Genomic DNA, 21,818 nt, shown 5'->3' with positions numbered 1-21,818 from the left:
TTCACCCACGAAAGCTCATGCTGCAAAACGTCTGTTAGTCTATAAGGTGCCACAGGATTCTTTGCATATTTTATCTACTATACTTGATGGAAGACAGTTTGTTAATCATTTCTGTTCCTCTAGTCTACTACATTACTGAACTATAATTGCATTTGTCAAAAGAGAAATAGAAAAAGTTCTACTGTATACAGACTAAAAGTTTAAAACGTTCTGAACTGCTGCATTAACTCCATCATCATTATCTGGACTGGGAAAATGAGTAGTAGGGTTAACCATAACCAGCTAACATATTTCTACCACTAGATGCCAAATGTTTTAAAACATATTACCATAATTTATGTTAACGAACATATTAGAACACCATTCATTTCCCAGTGTATACAAGCCCTTGGCAGGGATTTAACTAAAAGCATGTGTTTAAATTGATTTAGTTAAACCAATGCAAGTCCCCATATGGACACACTTATCTGTTTAAAATCATTTATCCCAGTTTGGCTTGCACCGTAAATTTACCAGCGCAAACTAAACAGATAAGCCAGGTTTAAAAATGAAATTAAGGGTCTACATACGGTTTTGACCAGTTTAACTAAATTGGCTTAAATATCATACCTTTAGCTTAACTGCAGCAAGCTTGTGTATACAGCAGGTATTAATCAGAATGATATAAGAGTTATTTTGCAATGTAGGAAGTGTAGCTCTCTGACATCATACCTGTGAGCTAAGACTGTTTTACTATCCAACATAGTTTTCAGAGGAGTAGCCGTGCTAGTCTGTATCAGTAAAAACAACGAGGAGTCCTTGTGGCACCTTAGAGACTAACATATTTATTTGGGCATAAGCTTTCATGGGCTGTAACCCACTTCATCAGATGCATAGAGTGGAAAATACAGTAAGCAGGTATAAATAACAAGAAATTGCAGAACTGGAATTAATTTTCAAACTTGACACCATCAAATTAGGCCTGAATAAAGGCTGGGAGTGGCTGGGTCACTACAAAAAATTATTTTCCCACTGTTGATACTCACACCTTCTTGTCAACTGTTGAGAATGGGTCACATCCACCCTAAATGAATTGGCCTCGTTAGCACTGACCCCCCCCCCACCCCACACACACATTTGGTAAGGCAACTCCCATCTTTTCATGTGCTGTATATTTATACCTGCTTACTGTATTTTCCACTTCATGCATCAGATGAAGTGGGTTATAGCCCATGAAAGCTTATGCCCAAATAAATATGTTAGTCTCTAAATTGCCACAAGGACTCCTCATTGTTTTTAATCCAACAATAGAAATTTTGCTATATTTCATTTTATTTTTGGGGGGGGTTCTTTCGGCAAATAGAGATCTGAGACTCATGTATCAACATAACCCCTTCCCTGTAAATATTTATTCAAAACATTAAGTGCTTTGCAAAGGATCCCAGATTGAGGAATGAAGTAAGTTACTATAAAAGGAAAACCATTAGTAACCATACTGACTCCTTGTGCTTATATGAACTCTGATTGACTTGGAAAATGTACATTAAAAATAATAGTGTTATCTGGCAAATTAAAAAATTAAAGCTCATTTCCTTTACTTCCTTCAGACGTAATTTAAGTTAAAATTCTTCTAAAATGCAAGAGTAAAGTCTGCAGATAGGAACCTTTAATGTCAATTAATCAAATCAGCCCAAGATGAGTTTTTTGTTTTTTTTAATGCTAGTGATGAAACTTTATCTTCAGTGTTACAGGAAATAAACAATTACCTCTGTGTCAGGTAAAAAGTTTTGATAAGCTCTGTGTTCAATAGATACCAATAAAGGCAAAACAACTGATCAGCCTGTTTTCTTCCTTATAACACACTGCACTAAAAGCTCTAATTATCAAGATAAAAATTAATACTTGGGGGGGGGGTTGAGGGGGGTGTTTCCATCAAAAAGGCAAAAGCAACCACTATTTTCCTTCCAGCAGTCAGCCATCATCTCTAGTTGGTTTAGTGAGCACAGAATTTAAGAAAGTTTTTACAATATTTGCAAAAAGCTGGAAGGGCAGGGTGACCTACATACACTACATTCCTGACAACATTAGTAAGGACTCTACACTGTTATCTGCTGGCCACTGCTCTCCCCCCGCCCACTTTATATATTGCAGCACCAACTAAGTTAATCAATTATCAGCATCTCCCACTGATTACTTAAGACATTAATTTCTAGATCTTCTGGCACAAAAGGTCTGCAAGTATTTTAAATAAATAAACCATTAACTTTTTATTTGGTGAATGTCTTCCGCCCTCTCCCTTTTGCAAGACCCCAAAAAAGTTGAAAAGAACATTCAACATTCTTAGCATTTAAACAGGCCAATATGACATGAATTACAAAATGCTCCTTTTACTCTAGTTATTGGGAGCATCCAGTATGTAACTACTTACTGAATTTTTTAAAGTTTTCCTTACCATATTGTTAAGAAAGGCCAACTATATACAATACAGCTATAAATTTAAGATTATCAGTGTTAAAGTCTGACTAAACATCTCTTCCTCTTTCAGTTGGTCTGTTTTTATGCTTCTGGTTTGTTATTTTACAATTTAACTAAATTTCTATTCCTCATACTCTTCCAGTCTATATAGGACCTAACTTTCTTTTAAAAAATGCTTAAACAGCCTTTCAGGCCTTTTTTATATCCTGAAGAAACTAAAAAAGGCACCAACCAGTTTTTTTACCCCCATTTGCAGATCACCTTTAAGAGAACTGTCCAAAGTCACACCATAAAGTGTCAGACAATCTGATTCCATATCTTCTTCAGCCCAGTTATCTACCCTAACCATTAAAACACACACACTGTAAGAACAGTTCATATTGCTCTTCAAGAAATAGTCAAATCATTTTTACCCAAAGAAAGTTTGCACTACACACGATATTATAATGTATCAAGTTTTATTCCCCAAAGTAATTTTCCTTTTAACTTTTATAACTGCAGTAGCTAACCAGACCCTTAACTAGAACATATGCCACTAATATTTATTCTTGACTGTCTACTTATTGTCTAGGCAGCCATCAAAATTTGCAGTGGGTGGCTACTGACCATTCAGACTAAAGGTTTCCTCTCTTGTCTTGTAATTCTCACATTAACAACAGAATTACTTATGCAAAACTAACAATATTAAAACACTTACAATGTTCACAAATTAACAGCAATTAATATTACTTGGCTGATGCTTCTCTGTCCTTTACCTGATGTGGCAACAGATAATGGTAAGGGAGAATTAATTCAGCATTTTATATTTTCAGTGCTCTTTGTTAAGAAAAACAAAATCTGCCTCATGTATTGTTCCACATATAACTCAGGGATTGCCATTCACTTGTCCTTTGCTTGCAAGATGAGAGGTTTTATAGAAGCTACTTAGCCCAAAAAAACAAACAAACAAACAAACAACTTTATTACATGTTTAGGCACAGTATTCCAAGGAGCCATTGACCTTGTTTTAGACTCCCAAGATATCCAGAAAAAAATTTAAAGGTAAGACTCAAAAATGAGACAAATATTTTGCATGCAGTAGAAGCAAGCATTGTGCTACTCTGTTCAAATCAACAAGGCATATGTAGATAAAATTAACTGTTATGCAAACACACTGTTTAATGTAATGCGCACAGGCCAGGCACTCTCATTTTCTTTTATGAAACACCACAAAAACAGAAAACCATTTATGTATGAAGCACTTAGACACTTGCTTTTTAAGAAAAGTAGAGAATCTGTATTTTAAGACATTAGCTTGAGTGAAGTTTGGAGAGATCTATTAAAGCCCTCAAAATTAGAGCTTTTTATTTTTAACACCACCCTACACTGTCAATCAAGTAGAACAAATTCTCAGAGGCACCAGCAGCAGGTGGATATTAGTATAGAAGGTAAACGAGGTTTGCAGAGATATAAAGTTATTTGTTGAATATATCACATGTATATAGTGTTAGAATCTGAGGTTAGACCTATGTTTATTAAGAGTGAAAGTTCTTGTATTAATATTTTTGTTATTTAACTGCACTTTCTAATCTTACATAATTTAGTATCTTCAGCTTTAGAAACAAGTGCCTAGATTTCCTCTAGCACCTCCCGTCCCCACAGAGGAGGTGGCAGAACATAAATATGATGCAGTTGAATGAGACACACAATCACTATTGTGTACTATGCCAAGGGCTGAGTGCTTGTACTATGTATTTGTCTACATTGGGCTTTTTAAATCAAATTCAATGTTGTTCCAGACACAGTTTGACTGGTGTATACAAGGAAAATTGTTTAGCGTTTTCAAAAAACAATTTAAAACTTAGATTTCTACTCCACATTCTGTTTTCAGACATGGATCAAAGGGCAGAGCAGTTCAGACGTGATCTTTATGAGGTTTGTGGAAGGCAGGGCAGGTATGAATTTGTGCTTTATACAAATTAACTGCCACTTGTTGGAGGATGGCTAAGAAACTAGCACTGCCATGCACCCCTCCTTCCAATCCAGGAGGGAAAATATGGTATTGGTCATAAGCAAGTCTAAAAACCTGACAAAAGCCTTTAATAACCAAAGTGTTAATAGGTTATCACTGAGGTGATAAAATCCTAACCAAGGCAAGACAATAGTAATGCAGATCTCAATCAGATTGTCTGAAGTGAGATAAAGGCAATTTTCTCCCATCTGTCCAATGCATGGGATTTAGAAACAGCAGATTTAGGTTTAGAAGGGCAGCAGCTGCTGTCCTTGTGTGTTCCCTGAGTGCCTGATCTGTGTCAGAACTTTTCCAGGAAGATAACCTTGGCTGCTTGATATGTGAGAGCAGCTGAAGGAAATCCAAAGCAGTCATGCCACAGCACAGTAACACACAAACAAACAAGCTCTTCAGCTGGTGAGAAGAAATTTTAACATGCATCTCTTCTCCAACTCCTCCCCTAATCATACACAAACCTGATACTGTACACATAACAGGGCTGAACCTAGGATATCATAAAGGGACCTTCCCTCTAAATTTCCTTTCCACTCTGAAAAATAAGCCACAGTTACAAGAACTTGCTCTTTGTGTGCAACGCAAACAGCTGAAGGGTAGCTTTGTATTCCTAGATAGAGGAAAAAAAGCTAAAGAAGGTTTTCACAGCTACTGTTTGAGGTAAAGATGCATCTCATCAAGTAATAATATAAGCCACAGAAAACAATGTGAAAAAAAAGGAAAAAAACTTCCTTGGCTGTGAAATCAGAAGTTTAGCACAAGCAGAAAAATTTAGTGGCAACAGGAATTTCCCTGGCTTTCCCCTCAAAAGGAGAAACAAATCATCAACAGGAGAGATGCAAGAGAAGAAGAGAAATGCTGTGGGCTTCTCTTGCCTTGACCAAGAGGGTGGGGTACTGAGGGAGATAAAGCTTCTTCCCATGTATGAAAATTTAGGGTTGTTCATATTAATTCTTAAAAAAAAAAAAAAGTTTATTCTGTGTAGTCTCCCCCTAGACCAGGGGTCGGCAACCTTTCAGAAGCAGTGCGCCGAGTCTTCATTTATTCAGTCTAATTTAAGGTTTCGCGTGCCAGTAATACATTTTAATGTTTTTAGAAGGTCTCTGTCTATAATATATAACGAAACTATTGTTGTATGTAAAGTAAATAAGGTTTTTTAAATGTTTAAGAAGCTTCATTTAAAATTAAATTAAAATGCAGAGCCCCCCAGACTGGTGGCCAGGACCCGGGCAGTGTGAGTGCCACTGAAAATCAGCTCGCGTGCCGCCTTCGGCACGCGTGCCATAGGTTGCCTACCCCTGCCCTAGACTAACTCCTGTTGCTGTTGCTGAGCCCAGTCCCTCACAGAATGAGGAGCCCAGACCACACCATTCCCTAACAAAAGATTATCCAGGCAGTCTGTATTAATTATTCTGCAAGGCAGAATCCACCTCCTGGAGCTTTTACTGACCAAACAATTCCCTGTTGTAAAGCATGTCAATGCACGGATTCTCCCCGCTTCCTCCAAGAGCTCTGATACTGGAGGACAAGGGAGACCCAAGACTTAGTCCTCTCCCGAGCCTAGGAATTCTCTGTTGGGATTAAAAAATAAATTAAAAAAAAAAAAAGATGTGAACACCTGGCCCAAAAGAACCCTCAGAAATGGGGACTCATCCATTCATTCCCCCTTGTGAGCATTAATCACCCCACAAACTTGCCTCTCCTCCATGCCCATCAAATATTCCGAAGATAGAGGGATGGGTCCTGTTGATTAGGTCCGTGATCACTTCGAACCTGTCCTCCATGTGGTCCCTTCGCCCTTGGATGGAGTAGACAGCCACATTGTGGCTCTTGAACTCCCAGGTCTTGGAGAACTCCGCATCCAGCACATCCAGCCCGCCGAACCTGTCATTCTGCATGATCTCGGCCACTTTGCCCTTCACCATCTTCACAGCATCCCTGCTGGACTTGACGATGGTTTTCACCTCATCTGTGTGGAAGAAGTAACTCCAAAGGGCCAGGCTGATGCACAACAGGAACAGGGTCTCCGGTCTTAGCAAGAAGTAACGCATGATCCGGCCCAGCAGAGACAGCAAAGTCATTGTATCCTCTATCATTTATTATAGAGACAGTGTATCTCCCACACCATGCACCACGCACCCCGATGGCTGGGATGGGTCTAAGACAAGGCAGCAAATCAATGCATGCTGTGCTAATGCAAGCCCAGTGAGGGCAGGGCTAGCGGCAGCCTCTTGCTCCTGCTGCTGCTTCAAGTGGGGCTCACTCACTCACACGGCTGGGATGGGTTTGATGCAAGGTAGAGATCAGCGCATGTTGGTGCTACAAAATAACCCAACCAGGGCAGGGTTGGTTAGCCGCCCCCTCCTCTTGCTGCTGCTTCAGCCAGCTCCCATAGGGATAGATCTGGTGTGAGACAGCAAAGACCAGTGCACGCTCTGTTAGTGCAACCAACGAAGGGCAGGGTTATTCTGATGCTACAGCGGGATGTCCGCGGCCCGATGACACCATGCTCTGCTGTTGAGAGGCAAGGTCGGGTTCCTCCGGCGGCGCTGCTGCGGGGGCCTCACACAGGGAGGGCTGCGGGGCAGCAACCCGACTGGTGTTTTGTTCTACTAACGCGAACCCCAAGGGCAACCTACCCCGCTCCAGCGTCAGTGCGGGCCACCCTGCCCGGGGGCTAGGACCGCGCACAATGCAAACCCGACAGCAGCGGGGCTCCGGCTGCGTTACTACGGCCAAGCCGGGGGCCGGGTCCCGCTCACGCGGGCAGCGGCTGCCTCAGGCCTGGGCGGCTGGGGCACACACCCCGTTCTCCCGCCTCACCCCTGCCCGGCCCCGGCGCCAGCGGTCCGGCTGCAGCAGCGACGGCACCGGCAGGGCCGCGCGCAGGTACCAACCTGCCTCTCGCCCCCCGCCTCCCCACGTCTTGCGCCTGTCCCTCCCCCGGCCGGGGCGGGGCTCAGCCGCCTCCTCCCCTCCGGAGCCCCAGAGGGAACCAGCCGCCTACAAGCCCCAGCAGCCTGTGCGCTTCCGCCTCGCTTGTGATTGGCAGGAACCAGCACAAAGGCTGCTGGGGCCTGTAGTCTGGGGAGCTTTCTGGCGGATTCTCTGCAGCTTGAGGTCTTCAAACCGCAATTTGGGGACTTTCGATAACTCAGACATAGGCTAGGGGGTTGTTATATAAGTGGGTGGGTGAGATTCTGTGGCCTGTGTTGTGCAGGAGGTCAGACTAGATGATCATAATGGTCCCTTCTGACCTTAAAGTCTATGAGCAGGCTAGACGAGGGCTGAAGACTCCTGGCCCCGGCCTAGCAGCGGGCTGGACCCTGGACAAGGACTGAAAACGCCTGGCCCGGCCTAGAGAGGGTCTGTGCGAGAGGGGTGGGTGACTTGGCCAACCATGGGCTGGGCACAAAACAGGAATTGGGTTGGAGAGGAATGAAGGTTTCCAGATCTGTTCCCAGTCCGGTCAGAAGGAAATCAAGACCTTGCACCTTTTCTTGTGGAAGGAGGGAGGGAGGGAGAGAGAGTCCAGCCCAGGACAGCCAGGGTGTCTGGCATTCAGCTCACCTGGGATGGGGTCACATCTCTCACTGCCCGCTTCAGAACAGGGACTTCAGCCTCCATCTTCCCTATGCAGAAATGTTGACTTTGGGGTGGTCTGGTCCCTTTCGGATCAGAAATTCCATCCTAGGCTTGAGAAATCTATGCAGAGGAAATTTCATCAAAACTGTGAGGTTGAGGTTTTCAGATGAAAAAATGTGGGGTTGAAAAATTCCCAGCCAGCTCTCGTTCCTTCCAGCCTCCATCTGCAACTCCTTTATGAGACAGGGAGAGGTGTCAGGCCTGGCAATAGGCTTTGCAAGGGTCCATCAAGCTAAGGCTGGGTTCCCCATCCCTCCAGGACCCCACACATGGTCTTTATTTTGGAGGACTTTATCCATACCTTCATTCCACCCAAAGTTGATGTTCCTTCACTTTTGCTATTGAAAACTCTTTACATCAGAAGTAAAGAATCAAATGAAGGTTATAGAAGGTTATTAATGTTACAAGAAGGAATCAACATTCTGAATATCTTCATTAAGCTTTTCGAAAGGGTGGAGGGGCTCCTTCCTTTGGATCTTTGTTACACATTTGGGTCTTGGTGGGTTGAGTAAATCTCTTAATGTGAGGGGTGGGAATGGTTTCACAATGCTTGTGAAGCTGGCCAGTATAAAGGCTACAACACATTTCCTGGTGACTAAAATACACATCCAGCGGGCAGCCCAGAGCCCTTTGAATCCCGCCTGCGGCTCCGGTGGCCGGGCTGGGGCCTGAGTTAAAGGGCTCAGAGCTCGTGCGGCTGCGGGGAGCCCGGAGCCCTTTAAATCCCGCCTGCGGCTCCGGCAGCCGGAGCTGCGGTGGGGATTTAAAGGGCCCAGAGCTGCGCGGTGGCTAGAGCCCAGGCCCTTTAATTTGCCCCTGAGCCCCAGGGGCTTCTAGCCACCTCTGCAGCTGGGAGCCCCGGGTTGATTTAAAGGCCCTGGGGCTCCCAGCCACAGCCCCAGGGCCTTTAAATCTTGAGAGGCACCGCCTCTTCTGGTTGAGGCCACACCCCCTCAGGACTCCGGCAGTACCAGTAAATCCTGTAAGTTACTTTCACCCCTGCCTTTTTAGTTTCTGAACACTTGTTCTGTGGCTTTGTGACTTACCTTGTCATCTGCAGCCAGCTCTGTTCATAGGAGAGAAGACAGATACTGTCAGACAAGTGGTCAGCTCTCTTTGAAGAGGTAGAGGCCAAAAATATATATTTTAAAATAATGCATTTAAAAGAAAGGACATGGAAGTGAAGATGGATGCACACTGCTAGATGAGACTATACTACAGCTTTGATATTACAGATTTTCCAGACTCTTCCTCATCTCAGCAGGAAGTGGCATCAGAAGAACATGGCAGTGAAAGCATAAGCTCAGCTCAGACTGAAGATGAATATTTCTAAATCCAATGGCAGCAACTCCTAGTATGATCTTACTGGGTCAAGATCTAATGAAGTTAAAAAACAAAACTGATAAATTTGGATCTGAAGGGAGTTCATTATTAATATTTTTGGATGAGCCTGGTAATTGGTCCTAAATATTCATATTCACAGACAGGTAGAGGAATTAAGGTAGCAGATTTTCAGTTTCCAAATGATTAAACTACTAGTAGAGCTGGTTAGCATTTCCATCCAGATGACTTTTTAATAGAAAATAAAACACAATTTTTTGAAAATGTTTTGTTTGTTGACTAACTTTAGCCAATAGATGTGTGTCTACTAATTAGAAACCAGTGAAAGACACCACATCATGACTGTATTGCAGAGAACATTGCTGGAAGAATAATGACACTATATTGTTTCTGTTGCAGATGATTTTCAGCTAGCTGACTGATGGTGCTTTTAAAAACTGACCAAATTTATGACAGCTGACATAACCCCCACCAACACAAGTGTGGCTGGAAAATTAATCAGAGAACCACAAGAGACAAGAAAACCAGTCAACAATTCAAACTGAAAAACATCATAGAATGCCTTTTGGCCAACACTCAGTGTTTAGGGATATGTCTTCCAAGTCTACCAGCAAGCCTTCCCTTCCTCATACATTTTTGTCAGTTAGAAGGAAATATCCAAGCACTAGATTTCTTAGCTTATTTTGCAAAGATCAGTTTAAGCACAGTATGTCAAACAGCTTAACCTAATGATAACCAGAAACACCTGTTATCTGACTCACACATCCAGGCATCAAAAGCAGGAAAGTTAAGGTCTACTGCTGGGTATGAAGAAACTGAATTGTAACATTCATGCAGCACTTTTAATTCAAGTATCTCAAAGCACCTATGCAAGGTTTGGTATTATATTCATGGGGAAACGGAGAAACACTGTATTGCTGTGTGTCCTTGAGAAAATCTTTTAGGCCTACATTTTCAGGAGCCTCCATTAATTTTGAGTGCCTCAGCTGGTGACACCTAGTGAGGTCAGTAGAGTTACATTGCTGTGTAAGTGAAGAAATGGAATGGTAAATCAGGTCCCTCATTTTCAGCGGTGCTAAACACCGGCAACTCCTCTTGAAATGTATTAGCATTAAGGGTGCTCAGCACTTCAAAGTCAGGCCCTAAGTATCTCAAGTTGGGCACCCAAAATTAGTAGACACTTTGGACAGAGTAGTATCAGAACCCAGGTTATCTGATGCCTAGATCCATTCTTTAATCACTACTCTATGCTGCCTCCCTACAGAGGGCACAATCCATATGCTATTCAGGGGGAGGGGGAGAACAGTTAGTAGCTGATCAGATTATATTGTTTTAGTGCTGACCAGATGAAAAGGCATATTGCAGATTTTACCAATGTTCTAATGTAACTTCCCATTGATAAAGACATTCCCACCTTTTCTCCTCTCCCCCAGCACCCCACCCACACTATTCCAAAGCTCAGCCCAACCTTTTGGATTCTGAGCCGTTTGAAGTGAGCTCAGTTCACGTTTTCAGGATTTTCTCTACAGTCACAAGAGCTAGAAACAAACAAGTTGAGATTCTCTTGTAATCACTTCCCTGTAGTACCAGGACTTTGTATAAACACCAATATTTCAAAACTCACATCAGTTTTTCTCTATAAGTACTTTTCCATTACAAGGGACATGTCTTTCATTTAATACAGGAATATCACCACTAGACTTACATAAAATGTCTCCAATAAATGCTTTATTTACCTTCAGCTCAGGATCAAAAGGAAACTAAACAATTTTCCAAATTAAGGTTGTCCTCTTGTCTCAGCAAAGAATTGATATTAACATATCCTCTTTGCCCTTTTTATAAATCTTCCAATATATTTAAACACAAACTACATTTCTTGCCTTTTGAGACAACCAATGCAGTTCTGTCAATATGTATAGTCTCATAATAAAAGCAGTTACAGGAAGGCCACAATTTGTTGTATAGTATAGTAAGAGAATACTCCAAAAGTATTCTCAGGGCAACCAGCATTTCTATTGGGAGGGTCATCTACTTCATATATACAGTTCAGACCTCCCCGCTGCACTGGGCTGCAAGCTTTCTAGCTGCAGTCCAAGATTTGGACCCAGAGTTTTGCAATGTGATTGCAATACAGGCCTTAAGTATCAGAGGGGTAGCCTTGTTAGTCTGGATCTGTAAAAGCAGCAAAGAGTCCTGTGGCACCTTATAGACTAACAAACGTTTTGGAGCATGAGCTTTCGTGGGTGAATACCCACTTCATCGGATGCCTTGTTTACACTAGTGTTCTACTGGTAGAGTTCTACCAGCAAGCTCAGTCTTTCAGGGTATGTCTACACTATGGAACTTACAGCGACACAGCTGTACTGCTACACTGCTGTGAGATCTCCTGTGCAGCTGTTCTATGCCAGTGGGAGAGAGCTAGGGTGACCAGATGACAAAGGTGAAATATCAGGACACGGATGGGGCAGAGCCAAAAAAAAAAAAAAAAAGCCGCCGGAGGCCCCCACCCCCACACCAGCTCGCCTTCTCTCTGCCTCCTCCCATAGGGGAAGGTGCCCAGCTGGTGCAATCCCTCCCACTCAGACAGCAGCATTTCAGGCGGGCGACAGCTCTGCCCTGCAGCACAGAGCACCCCGGGATTAGGAAGTGAGCAGCTGGGGCGTGCTCCAAATCCCTTCTAAAAACATTAAAATGTATTACTGGCACGCGAAACCTTAAATTAGACTGAATAAATGAAGACTCGGCACACTGCTTCTGCTCCAAGCAATTTTGTCCTCCCCAAATCCCTGCCCTGGCCCTACCTTCTTCATGGCCAAGCCACACATGCTGGTGTCACCCCCTCCCTCCAGCGCTTGCGCCACCATACAACTGATCAGCTCAAGCCTGGGAGGGAGGAGGAATGCGGCGTGCTTGGGGAAGAGGCGGGTCCAGGGCAGGAATTTGGGGAGGGATCCAATGGGGGAAGGAGGGGTCCGAGTCGGGGTGGGGGGGCATGAGCCCCTCCAGGCTCCACCTGTGTGCCGGAGCGGAGGACAAAATTGCTTGTTTGTCCAGTGTCCAGAACATAAGTTGGGATGCAGGACAAACAAGCAAATATTGGGACAGTCCCAATAAAATCAGGACGTCTGGTCACCCTAGAGAGAACTCTTCCACCAGCATAATTAACCATCCCACCCAACGAGTGGTGGTAGCTATGTCGGCAGGAGACACTCTCCCGCTTACATAGCGCTGTCCACACTGGTACTTTTGTCGGTGAAACTTGTGTCCATCAGGGGTGGTTTGTTTTTTTCACACCCCTGACAAACAAAAGTTTTGACAGTGGGAGGCAGAAGAGGAGGCACAGGAGACAGGGAAAAGGGGGAACCAGGAGGACAAGGAAGATAGGAATAAGGGGGGCTTGCAACCAGGGGGAGGGAGGGATAAAGGGGGGGAGAGGGGGAGCGAGGGATAGGGGCAGGGGGACGAGGGGATAGGTTAGAGGCCTGTGACCAGGAGAGGCCACGAGGACAGGGAAGGTCAGAGAACCAGGGCTGGTGCAGGAGAAGGTGTGACACTACCGGGTGCAGACTCAGGCGGAAAAAGGATCCTAAAGGGTGCGGTGCTAAGTGGAAAGGCGAGTGGTGGAGGAGCCCTAAAGATGGAGGCAGATCTTCATGAGAGATCTAGGATAGGGAGGATCACAGCACAGATAGGCCAGGAGATTGGAGGCGAGGAGGGGTGACTCTCAGGGGAGGTCTACCTGGGCCTGCTGGGAAGGGAAGGGAGGTGTGAGATGAAGTGAGGTGTGAGGGGCTGGCTTAGAAGGGAAGTGAGGAGGAGGGAGGAGATGGGAGGGGACTGGGAGCTTTTTGGGGACAGACAACTGTTGTCAAGGGATGGGGGGATGGGATGTGGGAAGGTAGGGGAGAGCTTTCTAGAGGACAACTGTTCTCAAGGGATGGGCTTAGGCTAAAGTAGACTGGGGGGGAGGGAGAGAGAGGGGAGCTCCCTCAGATTAAAAGAGCCATTTGAGGACATTGAGAGGAGAGACACGTATAGGAAGAGGGAGTAACAGATAACAAGAGAGGGATAAGGAGAGAGGAGAACAAGATCTAAAAAAGTAGGGCCATACTAGGGGGTTACAAGTCATAGAGTGAGTACTGGAAACCTAAGAGGTTGGTGGAAGAGAAGGAAATGTTAGGTGAAAAAAATTAGGACAAAATGGAGGATGTGGAGCTAAAAATAATGAAATGGGGGAACAAAAGCCGATGGTGGAGGGTGAAACGTAGTGGAGAGCAGGGATAAACTGGAATAACAGGATGGGTATAGGAGGGTATGAAAATGGGGTGTACAGGTAAAGGCTGGTAGGAGAAGATGGGTATGGAAGTAAGGGTGAAATGTAATGAGATAACTAGCAAGGAAATGGACAATACAAATGTTTGGGCAATGGTCACATTGGGGAAGAAACAGTGCCAGAGCCTCACATGGGGGATGGGATGAAAAACTACCAGAGGGGGACCGGGATAGTGATTGGGGTCTGCAGATAGGCATTGAGGATTAGAGAAAGGGCTGTGCTTATGGCTTTTTATATTTTTAGCTTATAATCATGATAAGGAGCTCTTTGATGGGAACTAGTAGATATAATAATAATAATTCATAATGCTCATAAATATAATAATAATTGATATTTTTAATAGGTATGAGTGAGTGAATTCCTTCCTTCATGTAGCTTGCTTTGGTGAGATTTGAGGGATGCCATTGAGGATTTGATTGTTGGGGACGTGGTTTTATTGAGGACTAGGGGACAACAGAGCCAACCTTGTAGCCATTCAATCAATAGCTGGTTACTTACAAATAAGTGGGATTTCAAAGGGAGGGAATATACTCAATGGGTTTATTTCAAGAGCTAAAAGAACTAAAGGTTTAATTTTGGACAAGGAAGAAGGCTATTGGGGTCTGGAAGGCTTAGGGATTAGGGAAGTGGAGGTTAATATAGGTTTAGGGGTTGAAGCAGCTTGAGAGTAGCTTATCTGAGAAGGGCGAAGCAAAGAGTCGTAGAGGCATGGGCCTAGAGAAGGGAGGATGAAGCAGAGTAGAAAGAGGGAGGAAGAAAACAAGAGAGAGCCTTAGAGGGGTGGGAGGATGCAAAAAGAAACCTACCTTATTGAGAGGAGAGAGGGAGGGAAGCAGAAGGGCAGGGAGGCTGTGAATAGATTAGAGAAAAACTAGAAAAAAAATAGGAAGAGCGGTTTTTTTAGCCATAAGAGGGAGAAAACCAAGAAAAAAGAGAACAAGGACCGCTTAAAAAAAAGGAGATTAGGGAGGTGAGATAATCTTGGAATGGCACAATATCTGAGAGAATACTTTGCCTCGGTCTTTAATGGGGGATACGAAAAAATGGGGAATAGTGATATGGGAATGATGGGAATGAATGTAGGGGGAACGACATCGGTAGTAGGTAGAAGAGAAGCCATGAAGGAACAGCTTAACGGGAGTAAATCGGGGATAATCTAATTCCTATCCTAGAAGGAAAAATAAGGGGATATTGGATAATTAGCATTTTTAGAAATTAAATCTTAAAAAAATCTGATTGTGGGGACTGACTCTATGTACTTCTAATTTCCTAAGTTAGTTCTGGGGAAAAAAAAAAAAAGTGACCGGTAGGCCTGTTAGTCTAACATCTGTAGTACCCAAAAAAAGAGAAAAAAAAAGAAAAAGAGAGTGGTTCCGGAGCATGAGGGAGAGTTTGGGCAAGAGGGATGAGCATGGATTTTACGAAAAACCAAGAGAGTCAACAAAACTGATCTGATTCTTCTTTTAAGAAGAGATTTTTTTTTTAGACAAGGGGATTTGGTGGATATCTAATTTTCATTAAGCGAAGATTAATGATAATGGGAAAGATGAAGACAGTCAATGAAAATCCAATGGATGGGGAGGAATGAAAAAAGAAGGAAATAGAGAGGTGAAGGAAGAGGAGGGAGGAGGAAGTAGTATTGAAGGGGAAAGTGGGGTTGGAGGGGAGGTCGATTTTAGTTCCTCAAGGTATTGTTTACATTTTAATTTTATGCTGTATATTTATTGCTGACCTGGGGATGGGGAGGAGGGGTGCTATGCCAATTCGGAAATGACAGGGATATGGGACAGTTGGAAGGATATGAGATTGGAGGAGAGGACCAGGAGAACTGGATGGATATAGAGTAACAGAAAACAGTAGTATTGAATTAGTGAATATAACAAACAATGGATTTAGGGATGCATTTAGAAGTGTAAGAATAAGGGTTTAGAGCTGAAGGACTTAGAGGAGTGGAGAAGGGATGAGGAGAAGGAGAGAGGAGTCCTGGTTGAGTGAGGATGCAGGATGACTAAATGATTGATGTATTATTTAATTAGGCTATTTGGGGATTAGGCGTATAAGGGTTGGTAGGGTAGGTATTAGGTAGGGAGTAGAGGTGCTATATAAGGAGATATTATGTTTGAGTTGTGTGCAGTTTTGGTCTCCAATGTTTTTTGTCTCTCATGTTTAAGAAGGATGAAAGAAAACTGAGGAACTAGAAAAAGAATACAAAGAAGAATGGAGGAATGAGAGGAGACTTGAGAAGAGGATCTTGAAAAAGGGTTTGAAGGATAAGACCAAATAGAGGATAAGAAGAGATAGATAAATATATATATAATATAAATTTAGGGATAAGAAGGATTAAGGCCAGGGACAGAGAAGGACAAGTCAGAGTGCTGGATATAAGGGTCAGATCAAGCATTCAAATCAAACCATCAGAAATTCATTCAGGCTTGAAATTCAGGCAGAACTATCAGGGAAGGCAACACAGGACTGAAGTGGCCTAATGAGGGAAACAGTAAGGACCTTAAAGCTAGATGATTTTATGGAGGATGATATTATGGGAGGATGGGCTGATATAATAGGTCAGTTAAATAGTCAACACACATTATAAGTACAATGGGGGTCAATGGTATGATATAACCTTTCCAGAGGGTTTTCCAGAGAGTCTTGCCTGCATGCTCGGTTCAGCTGCCGGTTTGACATGGGGGTCGTCGGGAAGAATTTTTCCTCCAGGAAAGATGGGGCAATGGCCTGGTTTTTGCCTTCCTCCTCCGCATGGGGGGGGGTGGCTTGCTGAGGTGGAGGTGGGGATCATGTGGCCTGCATCTTGCAGGAGGTCAGACTAGATGATCATAATGGTCCCTTCTGATCTTGAATTCTATGATTCTATGAAAAGAGTTAGTGTAGATATAGCCTCAGACTGGAAGGTCAAAAGGGACCATCATAATAATCTAGTCTGACTTCCTGCACATTGCAGGCCACAGAACCTCAACCCACCCACTCCTGTAATAGACCCCTGAGCCCTGACCAAAATAAGCTGTACATGGGTGGCAGGTCAAGCTTCCCCTGGGGGAGGCTAGCTCTGTCCCACCTCTTTCACATGCGGCCCTGCCCCAGACCCCTTCTCTCTTCCACACACCCTTCCCTGCAAGGCCCCCCACTCGCTGCTCCCCGCATCCCTCCTCTCCTCCATTTCCATCTTCCCGTTAGCCCCCCAGCCCACCACTCCCCACATCCCTCCTCTCCTCCAAACTCCCCTCCCCCATGAGACCCCCACCACCTGCAACTCCCTTCCACTCCTTCCTCTCCTACCCCCTTCCCCCACAAGGCCCTCACCACCCACAGGGACGTGGCAAGTTGGGGGGAGTTTGTTGGGGAGAAGAGAGGAGAGACACGGGGAGTGGTGGGGGCCTCTGGAAAGGAGGGGTGGAGTAGAGGATAGGAGGGACTCACCAGGTAGTGGTGGGGGCATCACAGGAGAGGGGGGTGGAGGAGAGGAGGAATGTGAGGCGGTGGGGGCCTTGCAGCGGAGGGGGGTGGAGGAGAGGAGGGACCCAGTGAGCAGTGAGGACCTCCTGGGGTTGTGTGGAGTGGAGGCGGGTGGCAGGGACTTGGGGAAAGGACGGAGCACAGGCAAGGACACCACGGCGCAGGTGCTGGCAGCTGCACCAGGGGAGGCTAAGCCTCCCCTGGCCTATTATACCTGCTGCCAATTAAGTTATACAAGCAAAAGGACTTTTTTGGAAGGTTTAACTGTCTATAAGGAGGCTTTTGCCAGGACAGCTAGGGTAACCAGATGTCCCACTTTTAAAGGGACAGTCCTGATTTTTGGGTCTTTTTCTTATAGACTCATAGACTTTAAGGTCAGAAGGGACCATTATGATCATCTAGTCTGTTATAGGCTCCTATTACCCCCCACCCCCATCCCAATTTTTCACATTTGCTGTCTGGTCACCCTAAGTACAGCTATGTCAGTTAGGATTGTGGTGGTGGTGGGGGAATCACACCCTAATAGACATAAGTATGCCAGCAAAATTTTTAAGTGTAGACCAGGCTACTGTTTAGCCCCGTCTAAACAGGCAAACTGTTATAACACAATCCCCTGGCAGTCTATTTGCCTGTGTTGCTGGGCCCTCAGAGAGCCAATTGTTTCTTCCTGGCTTTTTGCTGTATCTGCTGCAGTAACTTCTTTTTGAAATGTTGTATTATATTAACTGGATAGCCTTATGTGAGAGATGCCTGCGTCTGCTACAGCAACTTTTGTTCCATAATGTTTTTAGTAACTGCTGTATTATTGCTTCTCTCCTTAACATCTACTTCTGTTTATTTTTGTGTTTAAAGATTTAACATACATTTTAAAATGTAGAGAATATCATTCGCTACAACCAAAGTAATTCATTGCACATTTAATTATCACTGTCATAAAATAAAAATGTATATGGTATCCTGTGGGTACCACTGCTTGTATTAAAGTTGTGTTTCATGGACAGTTTTAGTTCAGGCTGTAGTAGGATTTACAAAGTGAACCAGAATGATTCCATCCTGGATAATGTGTGAGTCATGCATCTTGCAATAGTGGTTCCTAGCCACCAGTACGCGACCCAGTATTGGTATTTCAGGTTGGGTGACTGGTATTCTACATATTTATCTAGAGGCCTGATTCAGCGAGGTGCTGAGTACCCTCAACTCCCATTCAGTCCTATGGGAGTAGAAGGTGCTCCAACCATGCTGATTCTGGCCATTAATGACAACACACTGTTGCCTGCCTCTTTTTGAATTGTGCATGTTCTAACCTGCCAGTGAGCTCGAATTGTTACAAACTCATCTTTGTTGGAATGCTCTGGAATCCAAACTGTAGATTAGATTAGAGCATGTACAACTGAATGGGAAGCAAGGGAAACTACAGCGAACAGACCAGATCAGAATCTGCTAAATTGGTACAATTGAAAAGTTTGGGAAAGAAGTTGCAATAGAAACAGAAGCATCTTCAGAGTATGCTGTACATGTACTACAGAGCCCTATCTTCTTCCATTCAGCACCACTTCAAATGGAACTGTCCAATAGTTAAAATGGAACAATCTGAGCACAAATTCCACAGCTAGGCACCTTACATGCAAAGTTATGGAATTCAGAAGGAATGTTCAGTCAGACCAATGATCTGAGCCGGCATGAATAACTGAACACCTAAGTGTTTTACAGGGCATTCTTTGGGTTCAGTCCTGCACAGCTCATTCAGGAAAGACACCTTCCTGTAGTAGTGAGGTAAATGGAAAGACACTGGCAGGATCCTATACTACCCATGCCAATGCTGCAAATTGATAGTGAATTCATAAGGTTTTTTGGGTTGTTGTTTTTTTGGGGAGCATTTTGTTTGTTTCTCAACATGAACCATAATTGAATTAACTCCATAAATTAATAGTCTCCACTACACTGATAGTAGTAGTTATTACATAATGACCTTTGAAAATGTAAAGGCATTTCTTGCTCAACAGCTCCTTCTACTGCTTACAAAGTACCACGGAATACTAAGGTTGTTGACTCCATTTGCTTTAGGTGTTAGTTGTAACAGCAAATTAGCTGTTACTATAAATCAACATTCAGAAACTATGGTGATGAGTAGAACATAGAGAGATTAGATATATACTGCATAGGGTGATGGAGTAATCATTTGGGGCCTTCGGAATTCAGTTTTAAAATGTTTTTATTCTGAAAAAAATGCAATGCATGATTTTCATTTGTCAGTAATTTCCATGGTAACCAGAATTCAAAAATTAATGTTGGGAAAGTAATTTGCTGTGGGGTAATTTACACAGCACTGTTAATGCTGTAATTTCTTGCTTGTAATGACAAGAAGTTTTTATTCTCAGAATATGTAATTATATAAATACATGTATAAGGCACATTTAAATAATAATCAAGCTATAATTCTATTTAATTTACTCTGGATGCTGATTGAGTGTATCATTATTTCACCCTGGGGATGGATTGTGAAAAGGTGGTTCCGTAATTCTGCAATCTGCCTAGTAAATGTTAAAGTGTCATTTAGGATTCAGTTTGATGGAAGTTTGCTTGTAATAGTCCTAACTAAATTCTATAACATATATATTTTATAATATTCTCTGACACAAAGATTTTGAGACAAGTTTTCTTCTCAGTTACCTTGGGGTACATTTAGAGTGATACAAATGGAGTCAATTCCAGATTTACACCAACATAGCTCAATGGAGAATTAGGCCCTCTATCTGTAGGAAAAAATATTGGATTGTATGTATTAAAATCATTAAAGAACCTTACAAGATATTTTCCCCTTTCTTCTACTGACGAACATATAAATTAGCCAAAAGTAGTAACAGAAAATCCAATATCAGTGCTAACTATAAAACCATTTTTTTAAGTCTTTCAGATAAGGAAGAGCACCTTTTTGGGGGGTATAACTCCTGCTGATTTATGATTATTGCTTATTATTTCTGATAGTTAAAGAACCAAATCTGAGAACATTCAGAGTGTTCTCTAGCCAGGACAAAGAAAAGAATATCTCCAGAGGAATTACAGCACTACAAGATATTAAATTGTCTTGTACCATTGCTTTCACAATAGGAAACTAGAGCCTAAGTTTTCTTGTCAGAACTTTCTCTTTTCTTTTGATCTCAAAGTTAAAAATCATCAAAGCTTTTAGAATATTGTTTTCAGAATGAAAACCTTGTAGTGAATGGCAGGTATCTCAGTGTGGAATCTTCCTTGTCTCACTTAACCCCACCAAGGGAATTTGCTGTAGAGATGTTGCAAACAATACGCACTGTAATATGGATAAAAGTAATATCTGGGAGCAAAGGCTATAGGCCATATGCACAGGAAGGGGGAAATCTATGCTGGGAAGCAGTGACTCTGAAAAAGATTTGGGGGTCATGGTGGATAATCAGATGAACATGAACTCCCAGCATGACACTTTGGCTAAAAGAGCTAATGCAATTCTAAGGTGCATAAGCAGGGGAATCTCAAGTAGAGGTAGAGAGGTTATTTTACCTCTGAATTTGGTACTTGTAGGACTGCTGCTGGAATACCGTGTCCAGTTCTGGTGTCCACAATTCAAGAAGGATGTTGATAAATTGGAGAGGGTTCAGAGAAGAGCCACAAGCATGATTAAAGGATTAGAAGAAATGTATCATAGTGATGACTGCAAGGAGCTCAATCTATTTAGTTTAACAATGAGAAGGGATAACTTGATTACAGTCTGTAAGTACATATATGGGGAACAAATATTTAATAATTAACTCTTCAATCTAGCACAGAAAGGTATAATATGATCCAATGGCTAGAAGCTAGAGAAATTCAGACTGGAAATAAGGCATACATTTTTAACAGAGAGTAATTAACCACTGGAACAGTTCAGCAAGGTTATTGTGGCTTCTACATCACTTAAATCAGGATTGGATGTTTTTCAAAAAATATGCTCTAGGATTTATTTTGGGAATGTTCCATGGTCTGTGTTATATGCAGTCAGATTAAGATTTCATGGGGCCCTGGGCCAGAGCAAGTGCGGGACCCCTCACCACTCCTTCTACCTGCAGTCCTGTCCCAGTTCTGACCCTTCCCCTGCCCCTTTCCACACACACAATCAGGCCCATTCTGCCCCCCCCACTGCAGCCCCGCAACCTTGTTCCTTTCTCCCCTCCCCCCCACATTGAGGCCCCAAAACTGGAGAAGCTCTGTCCCCTTCCCCCCCTCATGACCCCGGGTCACAGCAGGGAGACCTCCCCCAGCCCTGAGGCCGCAGCAGGGAGCTAGAGCTCCTCCAGTCCTGGGGCCATAGGTGTAGTTTGACTGCTATATTTGGGGAGGCAAAGCGTGCACATGCACACTGAAGCCAGTCCCCTTGGTTCACTGGCTCTCTCACCACACCTACAATGGTACCTGGGCTGTGGGTGCTGTGGGGGATGGAACGGCATAATGGGGGAGTCCCAGCTGCTACTGGCAACCCCTCCAGCACTGGCTGCTGCAGTGATGTCACTGCTCTAGTGCTGTTGCAGTTGCCTCCCTGCTGGGGCTGCTGCTGCCCAG

General features: G+C 43.6%; 1 protein-coding gene across 2 annotated transcripts in view; it reads right to left on the bottom strand.

Moving 5' to 3' along the window:
- Positions 1–7,364, bottom strand: part of PPM1L (protein phosphatase, Mg2+/Mn2+ dependent 1L) — a 162,928-nt gene extending 155,564 nt beyond the window's left edge. Inside the window, exon 1 of one of the 2 annotated variants that reach the window (XM_039489823.1) lies at positions 7,099–7,364. Coding sequence is in view for 1 of the 2 variants with exons in the window: in XM_039489822.1 (XP_039345756.1) it covers positions 6,157–6,555 (399 nt within the window). In the remaining variant the exon portion in view is untranslated. Of the gene's footprint in view, positions 1–6,156 lie in introns of both variants that reach the window. The other variant, XM_039489822.1, reaches the window with a different exon arrangement.
- Positions 7,365–21,818: the final 14,454 nt, after the last annotated feature.

This window comes from Mauremys reevesii, linkage group 9 (assembly GCF_016161935.1).
Source record: "Mauremys reevesii isolate NIE-2019 linkage group 9, ASM1616193v1, whole genome shotgun sequence".
NCBI classification, from domain to species: Eukaryota; Metazoa; Chordata; order Testudines; family Geoemydidae; genus Mauremys; species Mauremys reevesii.
Note: the sequence above shows the minus strand (reverse complement) of the source record. Positions and strands in the feature narration are given on the sequence as shown.